Source organism: Hippocampus comes, unplaced genomic scaffold (genome assembly GCF_001891065.2).
Source record: "Hippocampus comes isolate QL1 unplaced genomic scaffold, H_comes_QL1_v1.1 scaffold46, whole genome shotgun sequence".
In the NCBI taxonomy this organism is placed as follows: domain Eukaryota; kingdom Metazoa; phylum Chordata; class Actinopteri; order Syngnathiformes; family Syngnathidae; genus Hippocampus; species Hippocampus comes.
This window is the reverse complement of record NW_017805780.1, coordinates 605,481-632,233: the sequence shown is the minus strand read 5'-3', so window position 1 is coordinate 632,233 and position 26,753 is coordinate 605,481. Positions and strand designations below refer to the sequence as shown.

The 26,753-nt window shown below is 50.0% G+C and overlaps 1 protein-coding gene across 3 annotated transcripts; it reads left to right on the top strand.

Moving 5' to 3' along the window:
• The first annotated feature begins 9,552 nt into the window (after window positions 1-9,552).
• col1a1a (collagen, type I, alpha 1a) lies at window positions 9,553-25,612 on the top strand. Of its 3 annotated transcripts, XM_019884861.1 has the most exons (49): window positions 9,553-9,809; window positions 11,274-11,465; window positions 11,737-11,762; window positions 12,125-12,160; window positions 13,042-13,134; window positions 13,864-13,932; window positions 14,031-14,075; window positions 14,504-14,557; window positions 14,646-14,699; window positions 14,782-14,835; window positions 14,925-14,978; window positions 15,066-15,119; window positions 16,005-16,049; window positions 16,129-16,182; window positions 16,269-16,313; window positions 16,411-16,464; window positions 16,924-17,022; window positions 17,169-17,213; window positions 17,300-17,398; window positions 17,598-17,651; window positions 17,743-17,850; window positions 18,293-18,346; window positions 18,469-18,567; window positions 18,657-18,710; window positions 18,782-18,880; window positions 19,014-19,067; window positions 19,154-19,207; window positions 19,291-19,398; window positions 19,508-19,552; window positions 19,754-19,852; window positions 19,932-20,039; window positions 20,127-20,288; window positions 20,463-20,516; window positions 20,604-20,711; window positions 20,802-20,855; window positions 20,948-21,001; window positions 21,086-21,247; window positions 21,434-21,541; window positions 21,653-21,760; window positions 21,860-21,913; window positions 22,276-22,383; window positions 22,518-22,571; window positions 22,649-22,756; window positions 22,855-22,908; window positions 23,000-23,107; window positions 23,198-23,477; window positions 23,646-23,836; window positions 23,930-24,172; window positions 24,631-25,612. In XM_019884861.1, exons 1-49 carry the CDS (start codon window positions 9,728-9,730, stop codon window positions 24,775-24,777), a joined length of 4,347 nt encoding a protein of 1,448 aa, XP_019740420.1. In that variant the 5' UTR covers window positions 9,553-9,727; the 3' UTR covers window positions 24,778-25,612. The 3 variants fall into 3 exon arrangements, with proteins under 3 accessions (XP_019740420.1, XP_019740422.1, XP_019740423.1); XM_019884863.1 differs by lacking the exons at window positions 20,604-20,711; window positions 20,802-20,855; XM_019884864.1 differs by lacking the exons at window positions 16,411-16,464; window positions 16,924-17,022; window positions 17,169-17,213; ... (1 more) ...; window positions 17,598-17,651; window positions 17,743-17,850.
• The last annotated feature ends 1,141 nt before the right edge of the window (window positions 25,613-26,753 follow it).

Sequence of the window (26,753 nt, the reverse complement as noted above, 5' to 3'; positions counted from 1 at the left end):
ACTCGTTCCGTCGACGGAGCACGCCGTGCGCGCACAGGAAGGCCTGAGCCTGATAATAAGACGCAAACTCGGTGCCGCTGACGGTAAAATGTTGACACGTATCAAAAAACTCAACGTACAGATATGAAAGTAGAACCTCAAGCCCTCCAACTCTCGATGCTCTTCCGGAGATTTTCCATGTTGCGCGAATGCACAAGATGAACAGGTTACACGTGCCGGGCCAACTACCTCCAGGCGAAAACTACAAGATGCGACCAGGAATGAATGCGACATCTGTTTTGAGCAAAGTTAGTGTTTCTTGTCCTGTAACAGAAGGCAGTTATGTTAATAGTTGCTCCGGTGTCTCTTGGTCGTGCCACTAAATGAAAAGGTCGGAGGCGTTTGAGAGCTTCTGAACACCTGCCGGCCAACTCCAAGTACGTTCAAAGTCGCTCTCAGATCGGATGGACAAGCAGTTGCGCTGACGGACACGCCGACGGCACTTTGTTGACTTTTGCTGCGCCGTAGGTCAGAGGGCATTCGATCGTGACTGAAGCAATCCGAAATCTCTGACGCCTCATCAGCCTGTTGTTATTAAGCATTTGTTTTGTTCTGCGATGCAAAAGCTCCTTTTTTTTTTTTGTAGCTCCTGCAATAAAGAGAAACGCTCGCGCTGAAAGAAGGAAGAAGAGGAGCCATTTTGTGGGTGGAACAATATAGCGCACACTTTTCAAAGTTCAGTCTTCCTTCGGACGACTTCCAAAACCGCACGGCCGACGAGACTCTCTCATTTAGCGTGTATTTATAGCGGGCCTTCGTGGCCTGGATGCTGAGGAAAAAGGAGAGGCGTGATTACACACCACGGCGTCTCGGGCCTCGTCTTCCTGCTTCAAGCTTCTTCAACCCTCAGCCAGGTGGTCCGCTCACTGTTTTTTGTCCTTGTCGGGATCGGCGCTGACGCCAAAGGTAGAGAGCGAAACTGCTTTGCTTTCCTCCCGTTTGCCATTTCTAAAGACGAGCGCGCCCCTACACGCTTGACCATAACGTGCACTGACAGAGTGCATCCTGGGAGTTGGAACGCACGTGTGGGGCTGTGCACCAACCGCTTCACATTCAAGTCAAAACGATGCCTGTGTAAAGATCGTGAAAATCAACATCAATAGGTCTGTAGCATTGCGGGACAAAAGGACTTTTTAAAAAAGAGACAGACAGGCAAGTCGAAAGAAAGAAAAGTAAACACAAGAGACAAGAAATGGAGAAAGGAAGTGATGCAAAGAAGGACGGGAAGTTGTTGAAAGTACCCATGACGTGGGCTGGTGAGGGGGAAAGGCGCTGAGGGGGGAGGGGGGGGGGGCGCTGTGGAATCGTGAAAACCCGAGTGAAGGTTTCACACTGAACAGATGAGCACGTTGGAGCCGGAGACGAAAGACAATGAGGTGCAGATGTGAGGAGAACAAAAAAGTCCAATCGTTCATTTGGCCACGGCGCAGTATTTAGCCATTAAAAAAATGGCAATCACTTTCGTGATCCAAAACCTCGACTAAAACAAGGCGAAAGACAACAATTTGCTTTGATTCAAAGACAAAAAAAAAAAAAAACCACGACATCTGCTCAAGTCATCACTTTTGGACACTCTGCGGAATAGTGGCAGTGTAAAAGATTGTGCATGTGGACCGAACCGAACAGCAGAGTTGGTCGAACGACGGGACGATCGATTGTGGCCCAAATGAACAAGAGTTGATTGGGGGAATCTTTTTTCTGCACATGCTTAAAGCTTGCTTAAAAGTTGACCTCAATGGAAAAGAATGCAAAATCTCTCTCTCTCGCTTTCTCTCTCTCCGTCACTCCTTCTGCCTCTGTCGGCCTCTCCCTTTCTCCCTCTCCTCCCCCTCACGGGTGAGACGCGCACATACTGCTTAGATTAAACTGCCACGGAGAGGGAGAGAAAGCAAGGGAATGTTCTTTTTCCACTTTTGACCCAGACTTTTTTTTTTTTGTTCCTAATCTCTCATGTTACTCACTTTTTTTGCCTTGCAATTTCAGTTCAGAGCCCACCAATCCTTAGAACTTTCAGAAAAACAAAACAAACACCTCCAAAAAAGTTGTTCAAAGCACTGTCGACACTCTCGTGTCAAGTCTGTCATCGCCATCAAATGCTGACGGCTTGATCAAAACGACTCGATGCGATTTGGTCATTCTCTGAAATTTAGCAAAGCTGACAAGCTTATTATTATTTTTTTTTAAGCGGACTCTACCCTGAACTGGTCGCCAGTCAGTTGCTGGGTACATATCGAGACAAACCACCACTGGGTGGGAACTGATCCCATGTTGCTGCTCAGAAGCCAAGCGAGTGTGCACCACTACACCATCAGCGACACACACATACATTTTATCTATCTATCTATCTATCTATCAATCTATCTATCGATCTATCAATCGATCTAGATAGATCGATAGATAGATAATTGAATGAATAATATATATAATGAGGGCGGCCCGGTGGTCCAGTGGTTAGCGCGTTGACCTGACAGTGCAGAGGTTGTGGGTTCAAGTTCAGCTCCGGCCTCCCTGTGTGGAGTTTGCATGTTCTCTCCTAGTGCCTGCGTGGGTTTTCTCCGGGTACGCCGGTTTCCTCTCGCATTCCAAAAACATTCACGGCAGGCTGATTGAACACTAAATTGTCCGTGGGTGGGAGTGTGAGCGCGGATGTTTGTTTGTCTGTGTGTGCCCTGCAATTGGCTGGCAACCGGTTCAGGGTGTCCCCCGCCTACTGCCCGAAGACCGCTGGGATGGGCTCCAGCACCTCCGCGAAAGCGACCCTTGTAAGGATAAAGCGGATCGGAAAATGGAGGGATGGATAAAAACGTTTATGTTAAAAGCACACTTCCAATAAAGTACGGGCCAAATCAGTTGCACGTTGAGCGGAGTTGTCAGCGCCTGCTGAAAAGTAGCTCATAAAGTAGCTTGTAATCCAACTGAGTTACTTTTCAAATCAAGTCGGTACGAGGAACTCGCTTGCTTTTTCAAGGTCGCTGGCTTAACGGATGGAACAAAGGGTTAACCTTTAGGCAAAGACGTACTTGATTGACAGGTATCAGATTGCAGCCGGTCCAGGTGGCCACGCCTCCTGTCCTTGTGCAGCACATGTCAGCCCCACCCTCCCCCAAGCGAGGATTTCCTGCTCCCCAGATAAGATAGCGGCAAGTGATGTGGTTTGGGACACTTTCAGAGGTGGCTTTTTCTTTCGCTCCTTCGTTTTTTGGGGGAAGGATATCAAATGGCCTGTCAGACTGTCGCCGCTTATTTGTACAAGCAACAGCGGTATCGCTGCTTTCACTTGATTTTGTTGTTGTTGATTTTTCGTTATCCCCCCCCAATCTGGTACATTGAGAAAGTCTTGAATGTTCATGGCCTCAAAGTCTCAATGCAGTCTGGCGAAAAAAAAAAAAAAACTGGCCACCTCTTTTCTCTCTGCTCCCTCCCTCCCTCTCTCTCTTTCTCTTCGTCCCTCAGCTGGCTTTTGCAACATCACCCTGCCACGTCGAGGATGGGCCGTATGCCGTTTCGCTTTCCTCCTCCTTCAAACCGAGGTCAAAAGAGTTTATGAAACAGATTCGGTGTTTGCCCGCGATAACTTCCTGGTGTATTGAGCAGAAAATCGAGCAAATCTTATCAGTGAGCGTGAGCGTGTATGTAAAGGCGCCTCAAAACGGATTGCGGTCTCCGAAAGTCCACCGCCGCAGTGGCGCGTGTGCTCAGAACGGGCCCGTCAGCACGAAGCGGGGTCGACTTTTAAGGCCGACGAATGGCGCCCGGGTTCGGCCGTTAGCAGCCGAAGGCGTACCGAAGAGAAACGCACGCGGGGGTCAAGGGGTTATGGGGGCATTTACAACACAGAAGATGGACAGCCACCAGGGGGCTATGAATGACAGCATTAATGCACGCACGCGCGCACGCAACGTTAGCAAACCATTTTTTTCATATTTGCAGCTAACTCATTGGATTGCTTGTGACAACATGGTGGGTGATAGTACTTGACTGTTGTCACTTTGGTGTTAACTCCCCGATGAATACTTAACATATCCAATTGACGTCGGGCAGGGGTTGTCCAAACGTTTTCGTTGGAGGGCCGCGTACAGAAAAACGGAAGGATGAAAGGGCCACTTGAAAATGTGGCCTCGTTTTGAAACCCGCTCAGAAAGCAATTGGAGATCGCTTGTGTTGTTCATCAGCTTTGTGTTTAAGGTGCCCAGGCAAACAGTTGCGGAATTTTTCCTCCGTTTTTGGGGTGGCCTACAAGCCTCGAGCTCACCGAGTAGGTCCAGCTCCCCACCATCTGTCAATCATCTCTCCTCTGTCCCTTTTGTTGGCCCACTATTGGATGCGTTACAGTAGCATCGTGTTGCCGTTCAAGTCAGGCGCTATCATCATGGCGAACCCTTTCTTCGTGTAAACTCCTTTCTGTCATCTGAAAGTCGTAGAGACCTCCCCCGTTTCTTTTTTTCTTCTTCGTCTTTTTTACTTGTGTTGATCATTTCTCTTTGCTGTCTGGCAACTGCAGTGTTCATAGTTTCCATCCTCGGCCTGTCTGCTCCGTGTGTGTGTGTGTGTGTGTGTGTGTGTGTGTGTGTGTGTGTGTGGTTTTGGAGCTGGGGGGGATGGGCTCTGATTCTCTTCTCTCGATGGGAGAGTAAGTGCAACAGAGAGACAGAAAGTGTTTTAAACATTCCTCTCTTTTCCTCCCCAGCGTGACTGTACTGGCTAACTTCTCACTCCTTTTTTTTTTCTCCCATTTGTTCACCCTCAGCTTGTCTCCTCCCCCTTTTCTTTTCTTTAAATTTCCGCCAGAAACCTTTTTATTTGACACTTTCTCTTCTTCCGTCATCTGTTTGGAGTCTTTACATGCAAATGCAAAACGCTCTTCACATTGAACGGCAGCACGTGATCAGGTCACGCAGATCATCGCAGGAAGTCTGGAGAGTGGAACTCTGCTGACGTTGGCCTCGACCGAGTCTCCCAGTTGTCCGCCTGTCTGTCTGTCCGTCTGCCCGCAGCTGTCGCTAGTTAGCTGTTTGAAAAGCGTCAGACTCCAAATCACTTCTCACCGATTGTCTGGTCTCGGCGTGCGAGTTCGCAGCAGGCGCAGCGCAACGCTATTCTGTTCAGGAATGAAGTAACACGGACATGTTTCCCCCGGCACAAATTTGCCAGAGTTTCAACGGTTGCAACAAACTGCTGCTCGAAATAAATACTATCATTACTGCCCATAATGTATCCAGAGAAAGAATTACAGAGGAGGGGGAGGAGGGAGGGGGAATGAGTCATGCATGCATGTGGACGTGGCTTCCCTTCCATTCTCCCTCTAAGGAGCGCTGCGTCTGATTCTTCAACCATCCCTCCCTTGGCTTCCAAAACCAAAGCGAGGCCTTCAATTATCCCCTTTCAGCGCCGAGAGAATGTAGGCAGACCTTCGTCTCTCCTTCTCTCTCTGGAAAAAAAAAAAAAACTTTCTTGGGTTGACAATGTGAAGATGACCGTGAGCTCGGCAAATATGCCAGGATGGAATGAGAGTGAATCCGAATCGAAATGAAGCATCGCGAATGTGTTTTCATTATTTTCAACTGCAGCCATCGTCGTCCTTCCGGGGACAACAAAAAGTGGACCCCCGCCACGGAGGGAGCCCGGTGATGGCAGCATCAGCCCCCGCGCAGGCGTGCAGAAGAGGTCCAACGTGAAGAAGTGTAACGTGGCTCCACGTGCACGCGCTTGCTTGAAATGAGGATTTACAGGAGGGAGAAACGCGCAGACGCAAACAAGCTCAGCAGCAGCAACAAGTTTGCCCCCTCGCCCCCCCCACCCCCCAACCTTTTCTCTCATCTTTTCCAGTAGCATAAACTTCAAACAGCCGATAGCTTCCGTTCATAAAGAGCCACCCACACACACACACACACACACACACACACACACACACACACACACACACACACACACACACACACACACACACACACACACGTCCATGTTTATGAGTGAACCTCTTAAAGGCAGTAATGAGGAAACAGCAGGTAGGCCTCCTTCTGTATGCGTGTGTTTTTCGTACATACAATTGTGCACATTCGCCCCAACGCAAAGTCTTGCTGTGTATGATGACAGTCAGCTGTGCGTTTGGATTTTTACGACCGGAACGGAAGTGCGCAGTCAACAGTCGAGCGACATCAAAGTGGTTTCTACGTGACCGTTGATATCGGGAAACGTTCCCATCATCCAATGACCGGGCATTGCATGTCTTCAAATCGCGTATTTTCGATCATCTTGAGCGTTGGGGGAGATAAACGCTCACTTGCCAGTCAAAGGAAACGTGTGTCAAGTTGCTGTTGGCCGGAAGGCGTCGGGGATGGACCGCAAGTGCAAGTGCAAGTGCGATGTCGCTCTGATGTCGTGTGGCGCAACATGCAGGAAGCTCCTGAAAGATTTGGACACCTTGACTGGATAGTGAAAGCCGACCCGGATGGATCGGAAAGAGGTGGCAGAGGGTTGGCGCGCAGCCTCAATCGGGTCGGGGCGCCTTATTTGGAAGCCTTCCCCACCCGGTCGGCTGGTTTTAAGACGCGTCGCCGGGAAGCGGTGACAGTTCCGATGAAGGAGAAACTGTCGGCCAGCTAAGAGGAAAAAAAAAAAAGACCAATGTCTGGAAAAAAAGGAACCTTCAAGCTAAGAGGACCAGTAATGGGAAAGAGAAAGTGTGATCATGAACACCATGAAGGACATGAAACTTTGTGCGTCACATGAAAGTGGTCCCTTGTTGAATCTCCTGTTATTGACCGACGATTGAATTCTTTTTACCAGTCCCATGTTTCCGGAAATAAGAGCGAGAGAAGGGTCGAGAGCAATTATGTACGTCTTGTGTCAGCTTCTCCATTCTCCCTGGCACTTCAAGATCTGCTTTTTTTTTTGTCTCAGTCAAAGGAAGAGACAGCTGGGGGGAACCCAAAATGTAGGTTTTTTGTTTTTCCTTTTCGGAAAGTGTTTTTTTATTTTCTCACGTTGACCTGATCTGAGTTTCGTGACAGATGGGTTTCAGAAATCAAAAGCACAACACCTGGACTGACGCCCGCCTCTCACTCATGTCTTCTGTCTTTCCTGTCGTGTTGACGTTGTGCGGGCTGAAGCCCACTTCACAACTTGCTCACAGTTGTTCACGGGCCTTTTTCTCGTGTTCTTCTCACCGACCGCAAGTTTCTATTTGCTCTGCTCAAATTCCACCGCCGTCTGTCCAAACGACCAATCAGAAGGCCCCTTTTGGGTTCCCGTGGACATTCTGGAGTGTCATTTTGCTAAATTTCAAAAGGATTACAAATTAGATCGGGGGGTGGGCAGTTCCAGTCGTGGGGAAGGGGGGTGTCTTCCCTGTTTTCCATCTCTCCCAATTGCAACACACCCAATTCAGCTCATCGGCAGCCCTCCAGGACTGGAATTGCCCACCCTTGAATTAGATCAACAATGTTCACCCCAACAATGGTTGCCAGCCAACCGCAGGCCACCCGTGGAAGAACCACCATTGGCGCTCACAATCACACCCAAAGGGGCATTTGGAGTGTTCTATTAACCCGCCGTGCATGTTTTGGGAAGGTGGGAGGAAACCGCAGTACCCGGATAAAAGCCACGCACGCAGCCTGTGCCTGCGTGGCTTTTATCCGGGTACTCCGGAAAACGTGCAAACGCCACACAGGAAGGCCGGAGTGGAACCCTGCAGTCGGACGTGCTCAGCTCACGAACACGTGGCATTTCCTCTCCAACTGTACTTTGAGGATTGAGAAGACTGTCATCTTTTTGTTTGATTTTCCTCCATTTTGCGCGGAGCGCCATGACGCTCCCACATCCCAGCCGAAGGTCGAATCGGGGAAGGATGAGGTGGCACTTTGCTCTCTTTCTTCTTCTGCTTGCCTTCCTTCCTCTCGAAAGGCACATTGCATTCCATCATCCTCCAAGAAAAGAAAAAAAAAAAGAAAAAAAAAGGAACAGGCAGACACATGGATAATGTGAAGGTATCTGCAGTGTGTGCGAGCAGAAAAGAGAGAGAGAGAGTGAGCGAGAGAGGGAGTGACTTGGCCTTGTTGGCCGGCTTCAGACTGTGCAACGTGTCTGCTTTCTGGTGGATCAGATGGCCGCGTGTCTCCCTTCAGCTCATCCGCGCCGTCCTCACGGCGGGCTCGGCCTTCATTGCGGCTCACCTGACCACCACCCTCTGAAGGACGACGGCGCGAGAGGGGAGCCGCCAAAAGGGCTTTTCAGATTTGCTCTCGTCAGTTGGGCAAAAGCCCCCCCGAGTTGTGCAGCTTTTGCAGGACCAAACAACAGCGCAATAAAACCTTCCACCGCAAATGCTGATCTCGTCCAATGTTGGGCCATACGTGCGTGAGCCGATCGCATCTCACGTCAAGTCGTAGAGTTTCCGGCGCGAGTGGAGTCGGTGACTCCTGCGGTCGTGCCACGTTTTGAAGTCTCGCCATCTGGCGAGAGCTTGCTTTTGAGCTTCATTCTGACAGTCAGTCCTTTTAGTGCTGAGCAGAAATGCGAAACAATCCATCTCGCTGCACGTGAGAAGAAACAAAACAGCAACATGGGACAAATCTATGATTCGAAGTAGCCGATTCCAAAAAGCAGATCCACAGATCAAATATGGACTTCACTCATGTTACCAATTCGATCACTTTTTTTTATTTTTTCCCACGGTGGCCGACTTCAGCCTGCTCCACATCATCAAGATGTGGTAGACAAAAATCGATGGACAAAGATGAAAGGGGAGGAAGTACAGTGGAAGAGTGAGCGATTATGAATAAGGTGGATGCTCGATTCTGTCGGCTAGCGAGAAATCTTTCTGCAGCCTGTGTGAGTCCCGAATGACCACTTGACAGCAACCAACCAACCATGAGCCCGAGATTTGACATATAAAATCTCAAGTGGTGGACGCAAATGAGACAAAAAGGCTCCAAACATCAAACGCACCGAACGGAAGAGTTAGCGGCGCGCAAGGCCAGTGGACGTGCTGGGAAAGGATGAAAACGGGGTGCTGGGGGGGGGGGGGGGGGGGGGGGGGGGGCGGTTGGGAAACCTCCGGATGGCTTTTGCGAGCCCCACAGGTGCAATACGCACCAGCAGTTCGTCAAGTAAAGCAGCATCACGGCAACTTTCACAAGACGGAGCCGAAGACGATGCGGAGCAGCGGGCAGCTCGGCACTCAAGTCTGGACTAAACCTGCGGCTGCCGCCACTGACGGAGGAGATCTTCCTCCGACCAACCGATGCTCTTCAAGATCAGGTTTCCTCCTCCCCGCCCCCCCCCCTCCCCCATTCTCCTCATCCAAACCCTTCAGCTGTGGAATTATGGAAGGAGGGACCTTTTTTTTTTTTCCTCTTTCTTCCCATCTGTTTTTTTCCCTTCCCCTTCCTTTGAGGGAGGGGTCCATTCTTGTCTTCCCTAAACGCGAGCTCCAGCAAAAGGGTAATGAGGGTGCGTCCCAGTCTCTGCAGTCCCAGCGCCTCCCAGTTCAGACTCCCATATAAAAACCCCGGTGGAAAGTTGGTGTAGGCAGTAGGGAGTTTTCTGCTGGGGTCAGGAGGACTGTGGAACAAGCGGACCCTACCCCCAAACACCCGTGTATGAGTGGAGTGTAGCAGAAAGAGAAGACACCCCCAACTTTTTTTCCTCTCTTGCCTCAAAGAGTCTACATGTCTAGAGGCATCTAGATATGTTCAGCTTTGTGGATTTGCGGCTGGCGCTGCTGCTCAGCGCAGCGGTGCTCCTGGTGAGGGCACAGGGCGAGGACGACCGTAAGTCTCATCATCTCATCACTTGTTTTTGTGGAGCTTCTTGACACCAGACCCTTTTTTTTCCCTCTCTCTGATTTTGCAAAGTGGATATTTTCTCGACATGTGGATGTAGCGGATTAGATTTAGACAGGGAGGAAGGGAAGGAACTTTGGTAAACAGAATGTTTCTGCATGACAGATAGAGAGAGAGAGAGAGATGCAGGGTAGGGTTTGCGTAATGCAAGGGGCATCTCCAAAGAGGCCCCTCTCTCCTCTCCTTGCATTCGTCTCGCTGGCCCCCCGCCCCCACCCTAATGCATGCAAAGCAAGTCGCTGCAGGTTTACCTCCAGGCCTGACCTAGACTCCGAGCCCAGTGTGGTTCGCCAAATTCACACTTTGTATTTCGATTTGCTCTATCTCGCGCACGCGTTTGCAAGCCGAAGAAGCACACGGCCTTTAACATGCTTTAAACCTCCACTCCGGTTGAAATGCATCCCCTGCAGGATAGTCCTATAGAAGGAATAGAGGAGGCTTCAAACTAAACGCTGGCTGGCACCTGGCAGGTGAGGGACAGAGAGACCTTGGGTGGAAAAATAGAAAGGGAGAGGAGGAGGTGAGCAGGTGTAGTCTTGTCCTCAGCAAACATTTGTCCTCATGGCGTGTGCTGTGCCATGAGCTGAGGGAAGTTTTCACCGAAAAACTGAAACGTGTGATTTTGGTGCATTGACAGTTGTCTCTGTAATGTCCCCAAAGCTCCCAAAGCAAGAACAAAGGAGCCGAAATGCATTTTTCCAGATGTGAATTGTCGAGAAAGGGTCGTAAAACTTGCTGTCAAGCAGATGAGATTTGTTCGTCTTATACCGCCGCCTAGTGGTTGGCCTGCGCATTTTGCACACACATCTGGACGCCCAGTTTTCATTTCCCACCCCCTCCCTCACTCCCTCCTTTTTTTCCTTTTCTTTTTTTTTATGCGGTGCTCTAATTGCAAACACATGCAAAGTGGTTCCAGCAGCTGTTGCCAACACGCCCTCAGCCGCTCTGAGCTCACCAATCTGGTATTCTGGGAGAGAAGGGATCCCGGTTTTTTTTTTCCGCTTGAAAACTCGAATCAAAATCAGCGATGCGGTCAAAAAAACTTGATACATTTAAATGATGGAATTGTAGGACGGTTGAATATTATGAGGTGAGTGAGGCTAGTTTTTCCACGCTTCCGCCCTCGACTTGGAGAGCAAGCTCAGGTGACCTGCATTCAGCATTTGAAGCCCTCGCTCTTGGATTAGCCCTGTCATGATACTACATTTAAAAATAACGCTCAAGAATTTTCTTACAAAATTGCCATAGGTGCTACCCCACGATTAGTAGTTGATAGTTGATATCTGATTGATTTCCGGGTTGTGTTTTCTTCCCCCTTGGGCCTCGACTTATTCGCTCACGTGTACAGCGTCGTCGCCTCACCCGTCTGTGGTCCTCTGTCGCCCCCCGCAGGCACGGGTGGAAGCTGCACCCTTGACGGCCAGGTGTTTGCGGACCGTGACGTATGGAAACCGGAGCCATGCCAGATCTGCGTGTGCGACAGCGGCACCGTGATGTGCGATGAGGTCATCTGCGAGGACACAACCGACTGCCCCAACCCCGTCATCCCCCATGACGAGTGCTGCCCCATCTGCCCCGACGACGGTACTGCGGCCCGTCCTTTTCTCCGCTCCGTTCCTAAAACGCAAAATAGCCGACAGACACATTTCATTCGAGTCGTCATTTTTACAAGCACGGTCGCGCCATAACGTGACATCGTGAATCGACGGTTGCATTTCAATGTTACTTTTTACACTACAGCGACTATAAAATATGAAATATCCTGTAATTAAGTCTCACCAACACAAAATAATTGACATTAATCTTTGTTGAACAAGTCCAACTAACAAATTTGTGTCTCCTCATCTGTTCACAGGCTACCAGGGTCAATCTCAGGTCGAGGTAAATATGATATATCCATTATTACATGGCTATAAGTCGCACGTATGTAACGTATGTTAAATAAAGCATCACTGCAAATGATTTCAAATCTTCATGGATTTGAACTAGAAACCACAACTTCATTTTAGTGCTCTTTGTTTTGATTCATGAATGACCACGCCTTACTCTATACATCTCATAACATTTATTCTTCAAAATGTACGGATAGTGTTTATTCATTCTTTCCCCTCAACCACTAATAGAATAGTTGATCACGTCATTCATGTTGAGATAAATCAATCGCATGATTCGTTAAATGAGTTGTGTCCTCTGCTAAAATTTTGACGGTTGTGTCTTTTTTTTTGTTCCTCCCCCTGTTCAAGGGACCCAAGGGAGACCGTGGACCCAAGGGAGAGAGAGTAAGTGCACACTTTGGTCCACCTGTCAGCTCTCATTTTAGTCTCGGATGTATGCTGGTTTCCATGAGAACTGAAGACGTGTTCCCACTTTTTTTGTGGAGACTGAGGTCATGAAATCTAATGCCGCGCTCAAAAGTTCACGCGGAAACTCCACCGAGTTACGTTCAAGCGTGAGCCCCGATTGTGCTGGTTTTACGCCAAGCGGAAGTCGCGTTCTCGAAATATCACGTCAAAGCGCCCGTGTCAAGGACGGCGGCCATTTTCCGCTTCAATCGTTGGTGTGGAGGTTGAAATGTCAGTGATTGAAAACACAGAGGCCGACCTAAAGCCTCCCTGTGTTTGAAAGACAAACATTTTGTCCGACGGCGACAGTAGAGAAACTTAGCGACTCCATTTGCGAGACGATGTCGAATTGCTATTGGGATTCAGAGAAAATGGCCTTCAACTATATGTGATGTACTTATCCATGACCGCGGTGATTCACGTCTCCCCCAAGTGTCGTGGTTTTCATTGATGTGACCGTCGATCACAAAATGTGCATTTCCCCTCATAGTTATCCAAATGTTTCATTGGTATTTCCGGCGTCCACGTATTTAGCTTGCTAACATTCGTGATCATTCCAAATCTGTCAAGTTGTTTCTTCGCGGGTCTTATTGAGTTCCTCTTTCCTACGGTCACGCGACCCCCGTTCCCGGACGGTCACGTGGTCACGACCTTTGGTCATTGTTGTAATTCCGTCACTGTAAACGGAATAAAAAGATGTTAAGAGGCTACCCTTTAAATCGCTAATAGGATTGGTGTGTCGGATGAATGGTCAGCTTCATAATTTGACGTTGTTATCATGACTTTTAAGTCCTTCCATTTTCTTTCCCCCCTCGTAGGGTCCCGTCGGTCCCCCCGGTAACGATGGTCTCGATGGCCAGCCTGGTCTGCCCGGACCCCCCGGCCCCCCTGGACCCCCCGGCCTCGGTGGAGTAAGTCGAGAGTTTTTCTTCAATATATCTTTTTTTTCGAGTTGTTGCCGTTGTTGATCATTTCATGTTGAGAGGACGAATTGACTTGACCAAGTTCATGCTTCCAAATCGTAGAGTCGTCCTGAACTGTGTCAGCACTATTTTCCGTATTAACACTCAAAATTGTTTTTATGGTACTTTCATGGCAAAATAGTCGCTATTTGGAACAGTAATCAAAAAAAAAGAAACAGCTCCATTCAGATATGATGATGTATCTGTCACCCATCAAACATGGTGTCGCTCTCGCTAACAACATCCATTCTTGTTGATGTCGAATTGATTTTCAATTTGAATGCGAGGCAAAGCCGGCTTGTTATCCAAGTCAGTTTCGGCACACTCCAAAATGATCACCAGGTCACGGATAGTCTGAAGCCATCCCGCCAGGCATTTCCTTCACGCGTGTGCTCAATGACTGAAACAAGTGTCAAGAGTTGCAAAAGAAAGGCAACGATTGGACGCGGTACGAGACGGGCGACGCGCCGCCAATCTAATCCATAGTTCCCGATTTTGTGTTTTTGTGTCAAGCATTTCATTCACGAGCGGATAACAACAAAAACACAAATGCTTTCTCGGCAACAGTTTACTTCCCAGCCACTGACCGAGCACTTTTTCCCCGTTGGAATTGATGGGCAAGTTGTGCCACTGGCTGAAATGTTTCTAACCTGGGTACATGGCTCTATTTCCTTGCAGAACTTCTCCCCTCAGATGTCTCACGGCTATGGCGATAAGTCTCCTGTCCATCCCATTCCTGGACCCATGGCAAGTCGATTTCGCACACGCGCCATCAGCACTTTTTAGACTTCTTTATGATTTGACATGGTCACGCGGACTTAACCTTTCCTGCTTGCCTTTGACAGGGCCCAATGGGACCTCGTGGAGCCCCCGGACCTCCCGGTTCTAGCGTAAGTACACAACTTCCTCCCTCCTACTCACTCAGTTGTCAATGTGACCGACTTAAAAGTCATTTCCAACTAAAAAAAAAAAAAATCAATATCCCTGCTCCATTGGGCTCATTTAAATGCTTCACTCTAAATCATGCCCGTTCCAGCTTTGACAAATTTCTGTGTGTTTTGAGGATGCAAAAAAAAAAAATGTGTTGCTGTTGACACGGCAACGTGCATCCCACCTTTCAGGACTAGCATGCGTCGCACGCTAAATAAACGCAATTGTGGTGGGGGAAAAAAAGCGATTGTCCTTCCCGCGAGTACACTAGGAATGGAAAGATGACAAAAGTGACAAATGACATTGCCTGAAGCGGCTCCGCTGTAATGGGGGTCCGAAAGGTGTTCAACGCAGCTTGACTAACAATGCGGTGACGTCTTCTGCACAGGGCCCTCAGGGATTCACCGGTCCCCCCGGCGAGTCTGGAGAGGCCGGACCTGCTGTGAGTACTCCAAATACAGCCGCAAGTGCTAACGTGACTTGACGCCGCGGTGAACTTCTTTTAATGTGGAATGGTTGGCCTTTTGCAGGGCCCCATGGGACCCCGCGGCCCCGCCGGCCCCTCCGGCAAGAACGGAGAGGACGTAAGTTGACCGAGTCTCACCTCCCTTCCCCCTCGCTTCATCGTGCATCGCTTGAGCTTTCCTCGATTTCTTCCCACGCCAGGGTGAATCTGGCAAACCAGGTCGTGCTGGCGAGCGCGGACCTCCCGGCGCTCAGGTGAGTCACCCGTGCCCGCCGCTCCTCACCTTAAAGCAAGCAAAAAGAAGAGCCTGAAGAAAACTCCTGACATTTGCTTTTTGCCTCAGGGAGCTCGCGGTTTCCCAGGAACCCCCGGACTGCCCGGTATCAAGGGACACAGAGTGAGTGGAAAAGCAGCCAAAGCATCGCAAACAAGCCGAGCATCTCCTTTGCCTCCGCTTGACTTCTGAATGTGTGCTCCTCCTCAGGGATTCAGCGGTCTGGATGGTTCCAAGGGAGACACTGGCCCTGCTGGACCCAAGGTAATGAATGACCACACACAAACACACCCTGCGGTCGCTTGACTTGTAGCTTTGCAATTGGCCTTGGCCGCATTTTGGACACACACTTGAAAATTCCCACTCGTATTTTCACAGCCAATAGCCGACTTGAACAGTCGACAAAATGTGTCAATGCACCTGCACAAGAAGCATTTTGGTTTTTCAAATCACTGAGTATGATGAGCTCGCGACGATGATGATGATGATGATGAAGGGAATATGTATATAATTCATACATTCCAAGATTAAGGTCAACTAAATTCACTCTTACTGCTCCCTTTTTACCCAAATCCAAGAAAACCAAATTTACTGTCCTACTGCCGTATGTTGTGGCGCATGGCACTACTTTTGGTGAAATGTGACCTTCCCACATTAAAAAAAAAAAAAACCCACAAAACATTTGAAGTCCATTTACAGTTTCGGAAACAATTGAATAAATAGATTTTTACAGCGGATCTTACAATGGCTTGCATTTGAGCTTTGAAGAAATGACACCAGAAATGGTGTCCTGTTGCCCACATAATATCATCTGCAGCAATGAAGGCACCCGATCCGGCAAACCCAAATGGGGCAAGTAGAAATAGAATTCCCGATAGCGTTTTCATCTGTAATTGCTAAGGAAGAGGCTGTGACACCGACTGCCATGTGAAAGTAGTGCGGCATTGGTCAAAGTAGCCGCGTTGATGGTCGCTCGGGTTTGATGTGAGGGACCGGCGTCTCATGACGCTCCAATTAAAAGGCAATTCTTCTTCAATTCCACACCAGCCGTGCGAATTTCATTTAATTTCAGCCCCAGCAGTAACATGTTAGCTTGCTGATCCAAGTGCCATCTCAAACATTGTCTGACCGGCCTGCGTTTGTGTACAGGGAGAGACCGGAGCCGCTGGTGAGAACGGAACTCCCGGTGCCATGGTGGGTAAAACCGGCTAGCCGATATCTTGGGTTCGCTTCCAGATGGTATGCCTTGAATCCGAATGTCATCCATTTTCAGGGACCCCGCGGTCTGCCTGGCGAGAGAGGACGTGCTGGCGCTGCTGGAGCCGCTGTGAGTCCACGCAGCTTATTTTTTACTCCCAATCCATTGATCACAGCATGAGATTGGAGCCAAACTCGCTTTTCGTTGTGCCGCAGGGTGCTCGTGGTAACGATGGTGCCGCCGGTGCTGCTGGACCTCCCGTAAGTGTGCATTTTGAAACAGGCTCTCGAAACTTGATCGTCTGTCCCACACATTTGTCTGAATATGTTGGCTTGATTGTTGTTGTTGTTTTTTTAGGGTCCCACTGGCCCCGCTGGACCTCCTGGATTCCCTGGTGGCCCCGGAGCCAAGGTAAAAGCACAATTATTATTATTATTATTTATTTATTTTTTTTACTCCCCTCATTTCATTTTTTTTGGAGAAGTTGTTTTTAGGTCTCGAGGGATTTGCGGAGCAAGGCGACCACTTGTTTAGCAATTTTGTGTTTGGCTAATGGGACGGGTCAAAATAAAATATGTATTGGTTGAGATTACAATATTGGATTTGAGTGATATTGCCTTGAAATGACAGATCCTGTGACTCCTAATGCAGGCATCAGCATTGTAGTTGTGGAACGTTTGGGGAAAACGGAAGCTAGCTTGAGCCGTTGTGTTTATTTGCACGCTCTTGACACCGGACGATATATATTATTCATAATTTCTTTTGAATGATGATTTTATGTTCAATGAAGCCTCACTATATTTGGGGGAGGGCGGAGTTAGCTTCAACCAATGTTTAGCTTCTTATTTAATCACATAACCCACTTTTCAGGGTGAGGCTGGAGCTCAAGGTGCTCGTGGACCCGAGGGCCCCGCTGGAGCCCGTGGTGAGGCCGGTAACCCTGGACCCGCTGGTGTTGCTGGACCTTCTGTAAGTAAAAAAACAAAACAAACAACCCCCCACCCCCATATTTCTCCATGAAAGACATGGACCGAAATTAGGCCAAAAAAACCCCAAACTGCCTTTGGACCTGTACAGAACTGGTCACTAAAAAAACATATCTTTTTACCCATCAGGGTAACCCCGGAGCTGATGGAGCTGCTGGAGCTAAGGGACTTCCTGTAAGTGCACTTCTGATGCCTAACGCGCTAGAGTTAAAACAGCAGAGATTCAGAATTGAGATGAAAGAGTTTGCTGCCCCCCGCAGGGTGCTGCTGGAGTTGCCGGAGCTCCCGGCTTCCCCGGACCCCGTGGACCCCCAGGACCCCATGGTGCTGCTGGTGCCCCTGGACCCAAGGGCAACACTGTGAGTAAAGCTCTTGCATAGCTGACGAGCTCTGTTCTTCATCTGGGCCACGGACAGAATCGGATTCAGAATGACGTCGTTCCTGACGCTTCGATATCCTACGACACATTCGGCCCGATTGTTCATCCTGTCTTTGAGTGATGGCTCTTGATTAGTTTTTGGTCTTGTTTGCTTACGTTTGCTTATTTGTTTGTTTCAGGGTGAGGCTGGTGCCCCTGGATCCAAGGGAGAGCCCGGCGCCAAGGGAGATGCTGTAAGTTCACCGCCATCGACTTGCCCGCGTTTCCAGTACGGCGTGGAACGCGGTCGCTCACGTTTTTGTCCGTGCCTTTTGTATCGTGCAGGGCGCCCCAGGAGTTCAAGGACCTTCCGGACCCGCTGGTGAGGAGGGCAAGAGAGGAGCCAGAGGAGAGCCCGGTCCCGTTGGAGCCCGTGGAGTTCCTGGCGAGCGTGTAAGCACCGTAGCAAAATGTCCAATTTCGCTCCGTCGTGTGTGTGATCTTCTTGAGCGCAGGGCATCATATGAGATCAGCTTTTTTTCAGCGTATCGAACTCTGGCCGAACATTACACAGAAGTCCCACCGTCATTACATTTCATCAGTATGACATTCACAAACATTTTAGTGCCCCCTACAGGTAATTCGTAAAAAAGGCTGTGATTCGTGAACAAAATAGCATAATTCGCTGCAGATTCTATTGCGAATGGTCACACGATCAGACTTTTGCATTTTGAGTCAAGAGATTTTGGTCCAGCAGACTTGATTGGGTTCAGAGAACCAAATGGCAAGATTTGAGTGTACTTAACCCTGCATTCTTGGGAGAGCAAAGTGAACTACAAAAAAAATTCAGCTTTTTTCACAGACCTAAGCGAGCTTTGTTGGATTTCCTCTACAGGGTGCCACTGGCGGCCGTGGTTTCCCTGGTGCTGATGGCGCTTCTGGACCCAAAGTGAGTACGGCTCCCCTCACACCGTTTTTACTCACTGGTGTCAATAATAACCTGTTGGTTTGTTTTCACTTGGAAGCCATTTGATTGTGTTCAAATATTTGTTGTGCCCTTGACAATCTTAGGGTGCCACTGGTGAGCGCGGTGCCCCTGGTGTCGCTGGACCTAAAGGTGCTACCGGTGAGCCCGGACGTACTGGTGAGGCTGGTTTGCCTGGAGCTAAGGTAAGACTTTGCTGCTCGTAATTTGCTATGCACAAGAGGATTTCTTGACTGGCCATATCCTCCTCTGAACATTTGTGTTTGACCTCTAGGGTATGACTGGCAGCCCCGGCAGCCCCGGACCCGATGGCAAGATGGGAGCTAACGTAAGTCCGTATGTTCATGCCCTCGTGTTTTGAAACGAAAGCGCACTGGGCTAACGATAGCATTTCATCAGGGTGCCCCTGGACAAGATGGCCGCCCTGGACCCCCTGGCTCTGTTGGAGCCAGAGGCCAGCCCGGTGTCATGGGATTCCCCGGACCCAAGGGAGCCGCTGTAAGTGCTGAGTCTCAAGCTACGGAGCACGTTTGATCAGATCCACAAAGCTATCCCGGATCATTGTCGAGATGAGGCTTACAAGTGAGGTGTCCCCCCCCCCCACCCCCCCTCCTCCCCAACGTATCTTTAGGGTGAAGCTGGAAAGTCCGGTGAGAGAGGAGTGATGGGACCTACTGGCCCTGTTGTAAGTTCTCAGGGGTACTCTCTTCTGTCCTCGTCACATGGAGAAGCTCGTTGGACAGCCCAAATTAAATATCTGTGGTTCTTTAGGGTGCCCCAGGAAAGGACGGTGAGCTCGGTGCTCAGGGACCTGCTGGACCCAACGTAAGTAGAGGAAGACGTGAACTCCAAAGTCCAGCTACTCCCATCATTTTGGGTTCCAACATTCCTTCCTTTGCTCTTCTTAGGGACCTGCTGGTGAGAGAGGTGAGCAGGGACCTGCTGGACCTCCAGGATTCCAGGGACTTCCAGGACCCCAAGGTGCTGTTGGTGAGACTGGCAAGTCCGGAGAGCAGGTGCAAAATTAATTGAATTCAACTCTGACCACTTGTTTTGAACAATGTAAAAATGTTTTTTTCTTCTTCTTTAATTTACTTACTCTTTTTTTTTTTTCCTGTAATTCAGGGCGTGCCCGGAGAGGCTGGAGCCCCAGGAGTTGCTGGTGCTAGAGTAAGTCACAATCACCTTTTACTGATCTGTAAAAGTATCAGGCTGATGATTTTCGACTAACTGTGAGCCGACAGTTAGTTGCCTTTGGGATTCGATTTTCTCAAAGCACTTTCCTTTGAATCAAATCAATCCAAAAATAGTCTGTGTTAGATTTAGCTCCAGGTGAGCCTGCCCTAACTTTGTGCTGCCTCTCTGATTCAGGGCGACAGAGGTTTCCCCGGTGAGCGTGGAGCCCCTGGTCCCATCGGACCCACTGGTGCCCGCGGCTCTCCCGGATCTTCTGGAAACGAGGGTGCTAAGGTAATTTGGGCAAAAATGTTTCTGATACTACTTGCGTGTGATTCTTCCATCTGATTGTTTCATTTGCTTTTTACTTTAGGGCGATGCTGGAGCTGCTGGTGTTCCCGGAGCTCAGGGCCCACCTGGACTGCAGGGAATGCCCGGTGAGCGCGGTGCCGCTGGTCTTCCAGGACTGAGAGGAGATAGAGTGAGTTGTCGCACCACCGTCAAATCAGATTGAAACTCCCCTCGGATCAGAATCTCATTCGTTCTCGATCAATTCTCCCCTCTCCAGGGTGAGCAAGGAGCCAAGGGCGCTGATGGAGCACCTGGCAAAGACGGTCCTCGTGGTATGGGTGGTGCTATTGGACTTCCCGGACCTGCTGGAGCCACCGGAGACAAGGGAGAGACTGGACCCGCTGGACCCGTTGGACCTGCCGGAGCTCGCGGAGCCCCTGTGAGTCACCCTCTGTCTGTCTGAAACACTCCAGACTCGAGTCCGACCCTCCCTTTGACGTTATCCTCTATGCTAATGCTAGTCATGCTCTTCGGTCCATCTAAGCACAGAAGATGTCTTGTTCAGGCGCCTCGATCATCTTCTCAAGTTCTGCAATTTTCTCTTCTATCATAGGGTGAGCGCGGAGAGGCCGGAGCCCCTGGACCTGCTGGATTTGCTGGACCTCCTGTAAGCCCATAAATGCTCGCGCTCCATTCGCAGACCTTTTCCTGTTGTTTGGATCACTCAAACCTTTTTCTCATCACCGCCGTTTAGGGTGCCGATGGTCTTGTTGGTGCTAAGGGAGAGGCCGGTAACAATGGAGCTAAGGGTGATGCTGGTCTTCCCGGTCCTGCTGGACCCACCGGTGCTCCCGGACCCCAGGTTTGTCAACCCAAGTCATCAGGTGTCATTGTATTGTGTGCCCCTTGTTAGCTTTCCGACGCTGATCAACCGTACGCTCTGTTCATTCAGGGTCCCGTTGGAAACACTGGCCCCAAGGGAGCTCGCGGAGCTGCTGGACCTCCTGTGAGTTAGAACAGTGACTGTTCTGAGCCCCTCTCATATCGTATTCACATTTACATACAGTCTTCTCATTGACCTTGTGCCTTCTCATCAAGGGTGCTACCGGTTTCCCCGGTGCTGCTGGCAGAGTTGGACCCCCCGGCCCCTCTGTAAGTCCAGTTTGAATCTGAGCACATCAGCTGGTAGGATGCGCAGAGCCTTGTGAAGAACTGTGTTCTGCTTCTTTTGGAAAGGGTGTCGCTGGACCTGCCGGACCTTCCGGACCCGGTGGAAAGGAGGGACCCAAAGGAAACCGTGGTGACACCGGACCTGCCGGTCGCCCTGGTGAGGTTGGAGCCGCTGGAGCCCCTGGACCTTCTGGTGAGAAGGGTAGCCCTGGTGCTGACGGTGCTCCTGTAAGTTATTTCCCCTTTACTGTAAACCCTACGCACACAAAACCCGTGACGGAAAGAAGTCCCCTCCGCTTCAAACTGCTATTTTATTTTTACTCGTCTTGCTCGCAAGCATGAAAGATAATTTTGAAAAAGGGTCCACGTTCTGGTGGTCTGCCTAACACTTTGCCTCTGCAATCAACCCCCCAGGGTAGTGCCGGTATTCCTGGACCTCAGGGTATCAGCGGACAGCGTGGTATTGTCGGTCTGTCTGGAATGAGAGGAGAGAGAGGTTTCCCCGGTCTGCCCGGACCTACTGTAAGTTCATGCGATGACTTTGTCCCCACGTTATCGAGGCCTCATTCTTCCAGCTAGCATGCCGTTAGGTTGGCTCAGGCTATCGCGACTCAATGCGCACGTCACCAACAGGGAGAGCCCGGAAAGCAGGGAGCTGCCGGCCCCGGTGGTGAGCGCGGACCTCCTGGACCCATGGGACCCCCTGGACTGGCTGGACCCGCTGGAGAGACCGGACGTGAGGTATGACAAGAAAGCGGCTCTTGCGTTATCTGTCAACCTCCTGCGCGTTTGTCCTTTGACAGGATCACACAATTGATCTGTCCTGTGTTTCTCCTTCAGGGTTCCCCTGGTAATGAGGGATCCGCTGGCCGTGATGGACCTGCTGGACCCAAGGTGAGCGCAGTGGACATCGCTGCAAACGGCATGTGCTGACAATCGGCAAACTTATTCAAGGCTCAGGGAGATTTGCTCTCAATTCGATCGCCCCCGACTGCCACAGCCCAAGTTGCAAGCAAAGCCGTTTGTATCGTTGCGTCGCCGCTTCAGGATGAGCGCGGCTCAAAACCAAATCGGTGAGCCGTGGCTCCCCCTGTAACACTGAACGAGATACTCCGTATGAAACAGGAAAGGCAACGATGCTAAGACTACAGAATGGCCAGCTTTTTGCGTTACGTCTTTTGCGTTGACTCCTGCATCGAGAATGCCTCATTTCTTTGAAAGAGAGTAACTGAGATGATCTTGCGCAACAAAATTAGGGAGACCGCGGAGAGTCTGGCCCTGCTGGAGTTCCTGGTGCCCCCGGACCCCCCGGTGCCCCCGGACCTGTCGGACCTGCTGGAAAGAATGGTGACCGTGGAGAGACTGTGAGTGAACCGCAGCTTTTCCAAATCTCAACTTGATGAGAGGTTCATGAACTCCCATTTCATGCCGACTGACGTTGAGAGGTGAACGTTTGCAATACGGCACGACACGCCTCATTGATTTGCTTGTGTTCCAGGGAGCTGCTGGCCCCGCTGGTCCCTCTGGTCCCGCTGGACCTCGTGGCCCCGCTGTAAGTAACGCGATGAGCACGAGCGACAGAGCTCTGCAGTGGGCACAGATCAGGTCAATCATGTCATCTCCACCTAGGGAGCCGTTGGACTTCGTGGAGACAAGGGAGAGAGCGGTGAGGCTGGTGAGAGAGGCATGAAGGGACACAGAGGATTCACTGGCATGCAGGGAGCTCCCGGACCCGCTGTACGTTACTTCACGCTCTTGGCCGCACATTTTTTTGAATGTAGGGTATAAAATAACACACGTGGGTCTTAACTGCCGTTTTCTTTGGACGCCACTAGGGTCACGCTGGAGAGGCAGGACCTGCTGGTGTTGCCGGACCCGCTGGACCTAGAGTGAGTTCATGCACCAAAGAAATTTTGTTTTGTGTTATACTTTCTTCCTTTGGGGAATTTCATTTATTTTTCTTTTTTTCCCCGCCCTCAGGGACCTGCTGGAGCTGCTGGTTCTCCCGGTAAGGATGGTATGACTGGCCTCCCTGGTCCCTCTGGACCTCCTGGACCTCGTGGACGCTCTGGAGAGATGGGACCTTCTGTAAGGCTCGCTTAATTTTGCGATCTATTGTGATCATCGCCCGAATTGTGTTAACGCCGCACCCCCCGCTTCCCTTGTTTTGTTCTTTAGGGACCTCCCGGACCTCCCGGACCCCCCGGAGCACCAGGCGCCCACGGCGGCGGATTTGACATCGGTTTCATTTCCCAGCCTCAGGACAAGGGTCCCGATCCCTTCCGTATGTACCGCGCTGATGACGCTAACGTTCTGCGTGACCGCGACCTGGAGGTGGACAGCACTCTGAAGACCCTGAGCCAGCAGATTGAGCAGATCCGCAGCCCCGACGGCACTCGCAAGAACCCCGCCAGAACCTGCCGCGACCTGAAGATGTGCCACCCAGACTGGAAGAGCGGTGAGTCATTATGTCACCGACTATTCAGACGGTTCCTTGCGGTGGTAGTGGGGCATGAAGGCTGAGACTGGATCCACGCCCTTAGTTTAGACAAGAGTGTGCGATGCGTTGCGGCCGCTTTTGAAGTACAAGATGGATTTCTGATAGCTTGTACCCCTCCATCTTCAGGCGAGTACTGGATTGACCCTGACCAGGGCTGCAATCAGGACGCCATCAAGGTCTACTGCAACATGGAGACCGGAGAGACCTGCGTGTCCCCAACTCAGCGTGAGGTTGCCATGAAGAACTGGTACGTCAGCAAGAACATCAAGGAGAAGAAGCACGTCTGGTTCGGCGAGGCAATGAACGAGGGCTTCCAGGTAAACGCGCCGAATCCCCAACAAGTCTCCTTTCGTTGGTGAACTTTCTTTCGGAACGTGTACCGAGCCCTCTGCGCTCTGCTTTCCCCAAAGTTCGAGTACGGCAGCGAGGGCTCTCTGCCAGAAGACGTCAACATCCAGATGACCTTCCTGCGTCTCATGTCAACTGAGGCTTCCCAGAACATCACATACCACTGCAAGAACAGCATCTCTTACATGGATGCCGCCACCGGCAACCTGAAGAAGGCTCTGATGCTCCAGGGCTCCAACGAGATTGAGATCCGAGCTGAGGGCAACAGCCGCTTCACCTACAGTGTCCTCGAGGACGGCTGCACGGTGAGCGCATTTGCTTGGATCCGTAGCGCTCGATCGCGAAAACAACCCCGTTTGCTCGCTTTGATTGAAACCACCGCTCGATGCAGAGATGATAAATCCCGGTCCAGAAAGTCACCACGCTGAGCCACAACTAGCCACAGTCTTTGGCCACAAGTAGCCGCGGGCGCTTCTACTCAAAGCAGCTCGTCGACCTGCCCGTTGAGTAGGAGCGGCAGGGTTTTGACTTTCTGGACCATCTCTGACGAGGTGCCATGTGATGAACAGAGAAGTGATTCATGAAACAGTGCGGACGTACAAACAACACGGATGATGACATAAATGCGTATTCATAGCGCGGGTTTGGCACGTTGGATTGCAATGTATGCAGTTTGAGGAAGTGTGTATTGGTTGGGAGTTTTAAACGTTGATGAACGCGCATCCTGACGCCGATTCCATCTGTTTCTTTTCTTTCCTCGCAGTCACACACCGGTACATGGGGCAAGACAGTCATTGAGTACAAGACATCGAAAACATCTCGCCTGCCCATCATTGACATCGCTCCTATGGATGTTGGTGCTCCAGACCAAGAGTTTGGCCTTGAAGTTGGACCTGTCTGTTTCTTGTAAAAAGAGAAATCTGGACTTGAATATGTTGTGGTGCGTGAGTGTGTGTGTTTTATTTTTTTCTAGCAACCATCCCTCTTAAAAAAAAAAAAAGAAAAAGCCACCAAAACAATTTTTTTTCTGATCTGGCCCCCTTTTTCCCTCCTCATCCTGCGATTCTATCCGACCATTGTTCCAATGGTCTACCATGCCTAAAACCTGCACTTCAACAAAGATGGCAGTGATGCGGCAATGCTCGCATCGTCGCATTTGGGACCACTACTTTTTTTTTTTGGTTTGTTTATTTCTGACTCTGTTTTTGTCTCGTTTTTACCATCACCAACACCAAGGATCCCATAGAGAAGATTTTCACTGGCAACAAGAAAATAATATATGCTTCGATCAAATTGACTCCCCCGGCCCATCTTCAACCAAGCCAATCCAGGCCTCTCTGGAGTTTACAGAAACACACAGGTGACTTTTGTATTTTTATACACCCGCCCTGCGGTGAGAGGAATGAAAGGACAGTCCCGACAGACAGAACCCGATTGCTTTGTACCACATTTCAGGTGTTGATGAATAAACGGTGAAACTGACAGTCATGTTTGTCTTTGTTGTTATGCCGGCCGCTCTCCACCTGCCCAAAGTCCCGTCGGTTTTGCTGTTGTGGCCCGTCTCATGTTTGTTCCACTTGTCTGCCAAAGTCACATTAAAACCACCAGCAGAGAAACATGGGTTTAAAACTTGTTTTTCTTTTCAAGAACATCCTACGGCTACCTCAAAGAAAAAAAAAATGTTTGAAAGAAGTGTGTTTGCCCGCGGGAGTTGTGGCGATCAGTGGAGTCACTGAGGCACTTTAGCAAAAACCAAACTGGTGCTATTCTCTTGTGAAGGGTCCCTGACATCCACTTTGTCTCGACAGTTCTTTACTGTTGAGCTCAAGAACGGGACAGAGGCCTTTTATCTTTTTCTTTTTTGGTGCTCAAATGAAACCACCGAACAAAGGAACCTTTTCTTTTTCTGTTTTGTTTTTCTGTTCTCAACCCCTCGCCCCCCTCATGTAACTCAAGAAAATTCTCCCAAAGCCTTCCCCTCCGCGATCCGCCTCAAAACTCCTGTTGTCTTTTGTTTCATGTTTTCTGGAGGCGGGTTTTCTCATGCCAAATTTTGAAATGCACAGAAAGCGAGCCATCGATAAAAAAAGGAAATCGGGACGAACACCACAAGATCTGTACCTATTTTGTATATGTATAATAATTTGAGATGTTTTTAATTATTTGAATGCTGAAATAAAGCATGTTAAGTGGTCGTACAACGAATCCTGCCTTTACTGTCTCACTGACTGGCCCAGCGGGACTGAACTCGAACTTGGACAGATTTTTACAGCTTTAAAAGACAGACAAATTGATGCGGAAGCGTCTCCTCCAAAGACGTTCGAGAGAGGACCTAATTGGAGCGTCCTCAAACTGCTCGGGGCGGGCTCCGGCAAGGCACGGTCGAGGAACCGGGTTGCATCGTTGAAGCATTTCCATGTAAGACTGCTAACGTGTTTCTCGCCGAATCATTGAAAACCTCTTTTTATCCCCCAGTAGGGTTTTCACTCCTTACGACACCAACAAGAAACGAGAATCAGCCTACCTCTCAATTGCAGCTGTGAGTTCCCAATTTCCATCCCAAGAAATAAAATCCATCGTGCGGGGTGGGGGGGGGTGAAGATTCCGATTTAATCCACCAAGCGATGAGAGTGAGAGCAGATTTTTCGGTTCGTATCCGAAAGGAGAAATCCAGAGTAGTTTGTGAGCGAGCGCAGGGCAAAAGGCACAGTGCAAGCAGTGAGTGATGTGTCGGTCGCGAACGAGGCGGTACAAATAGTCGGCTCTTTGAAGTGAACGATGAGAGCCGGTTCTGTCATTTTCCTTCTTTCTCTCTCTCTCTCTCTCTCTCTCTCTCTCTCTCTCTCTCTCTCTCTCTCCCCCTTTTTTCCGGCGACAACACCCTCT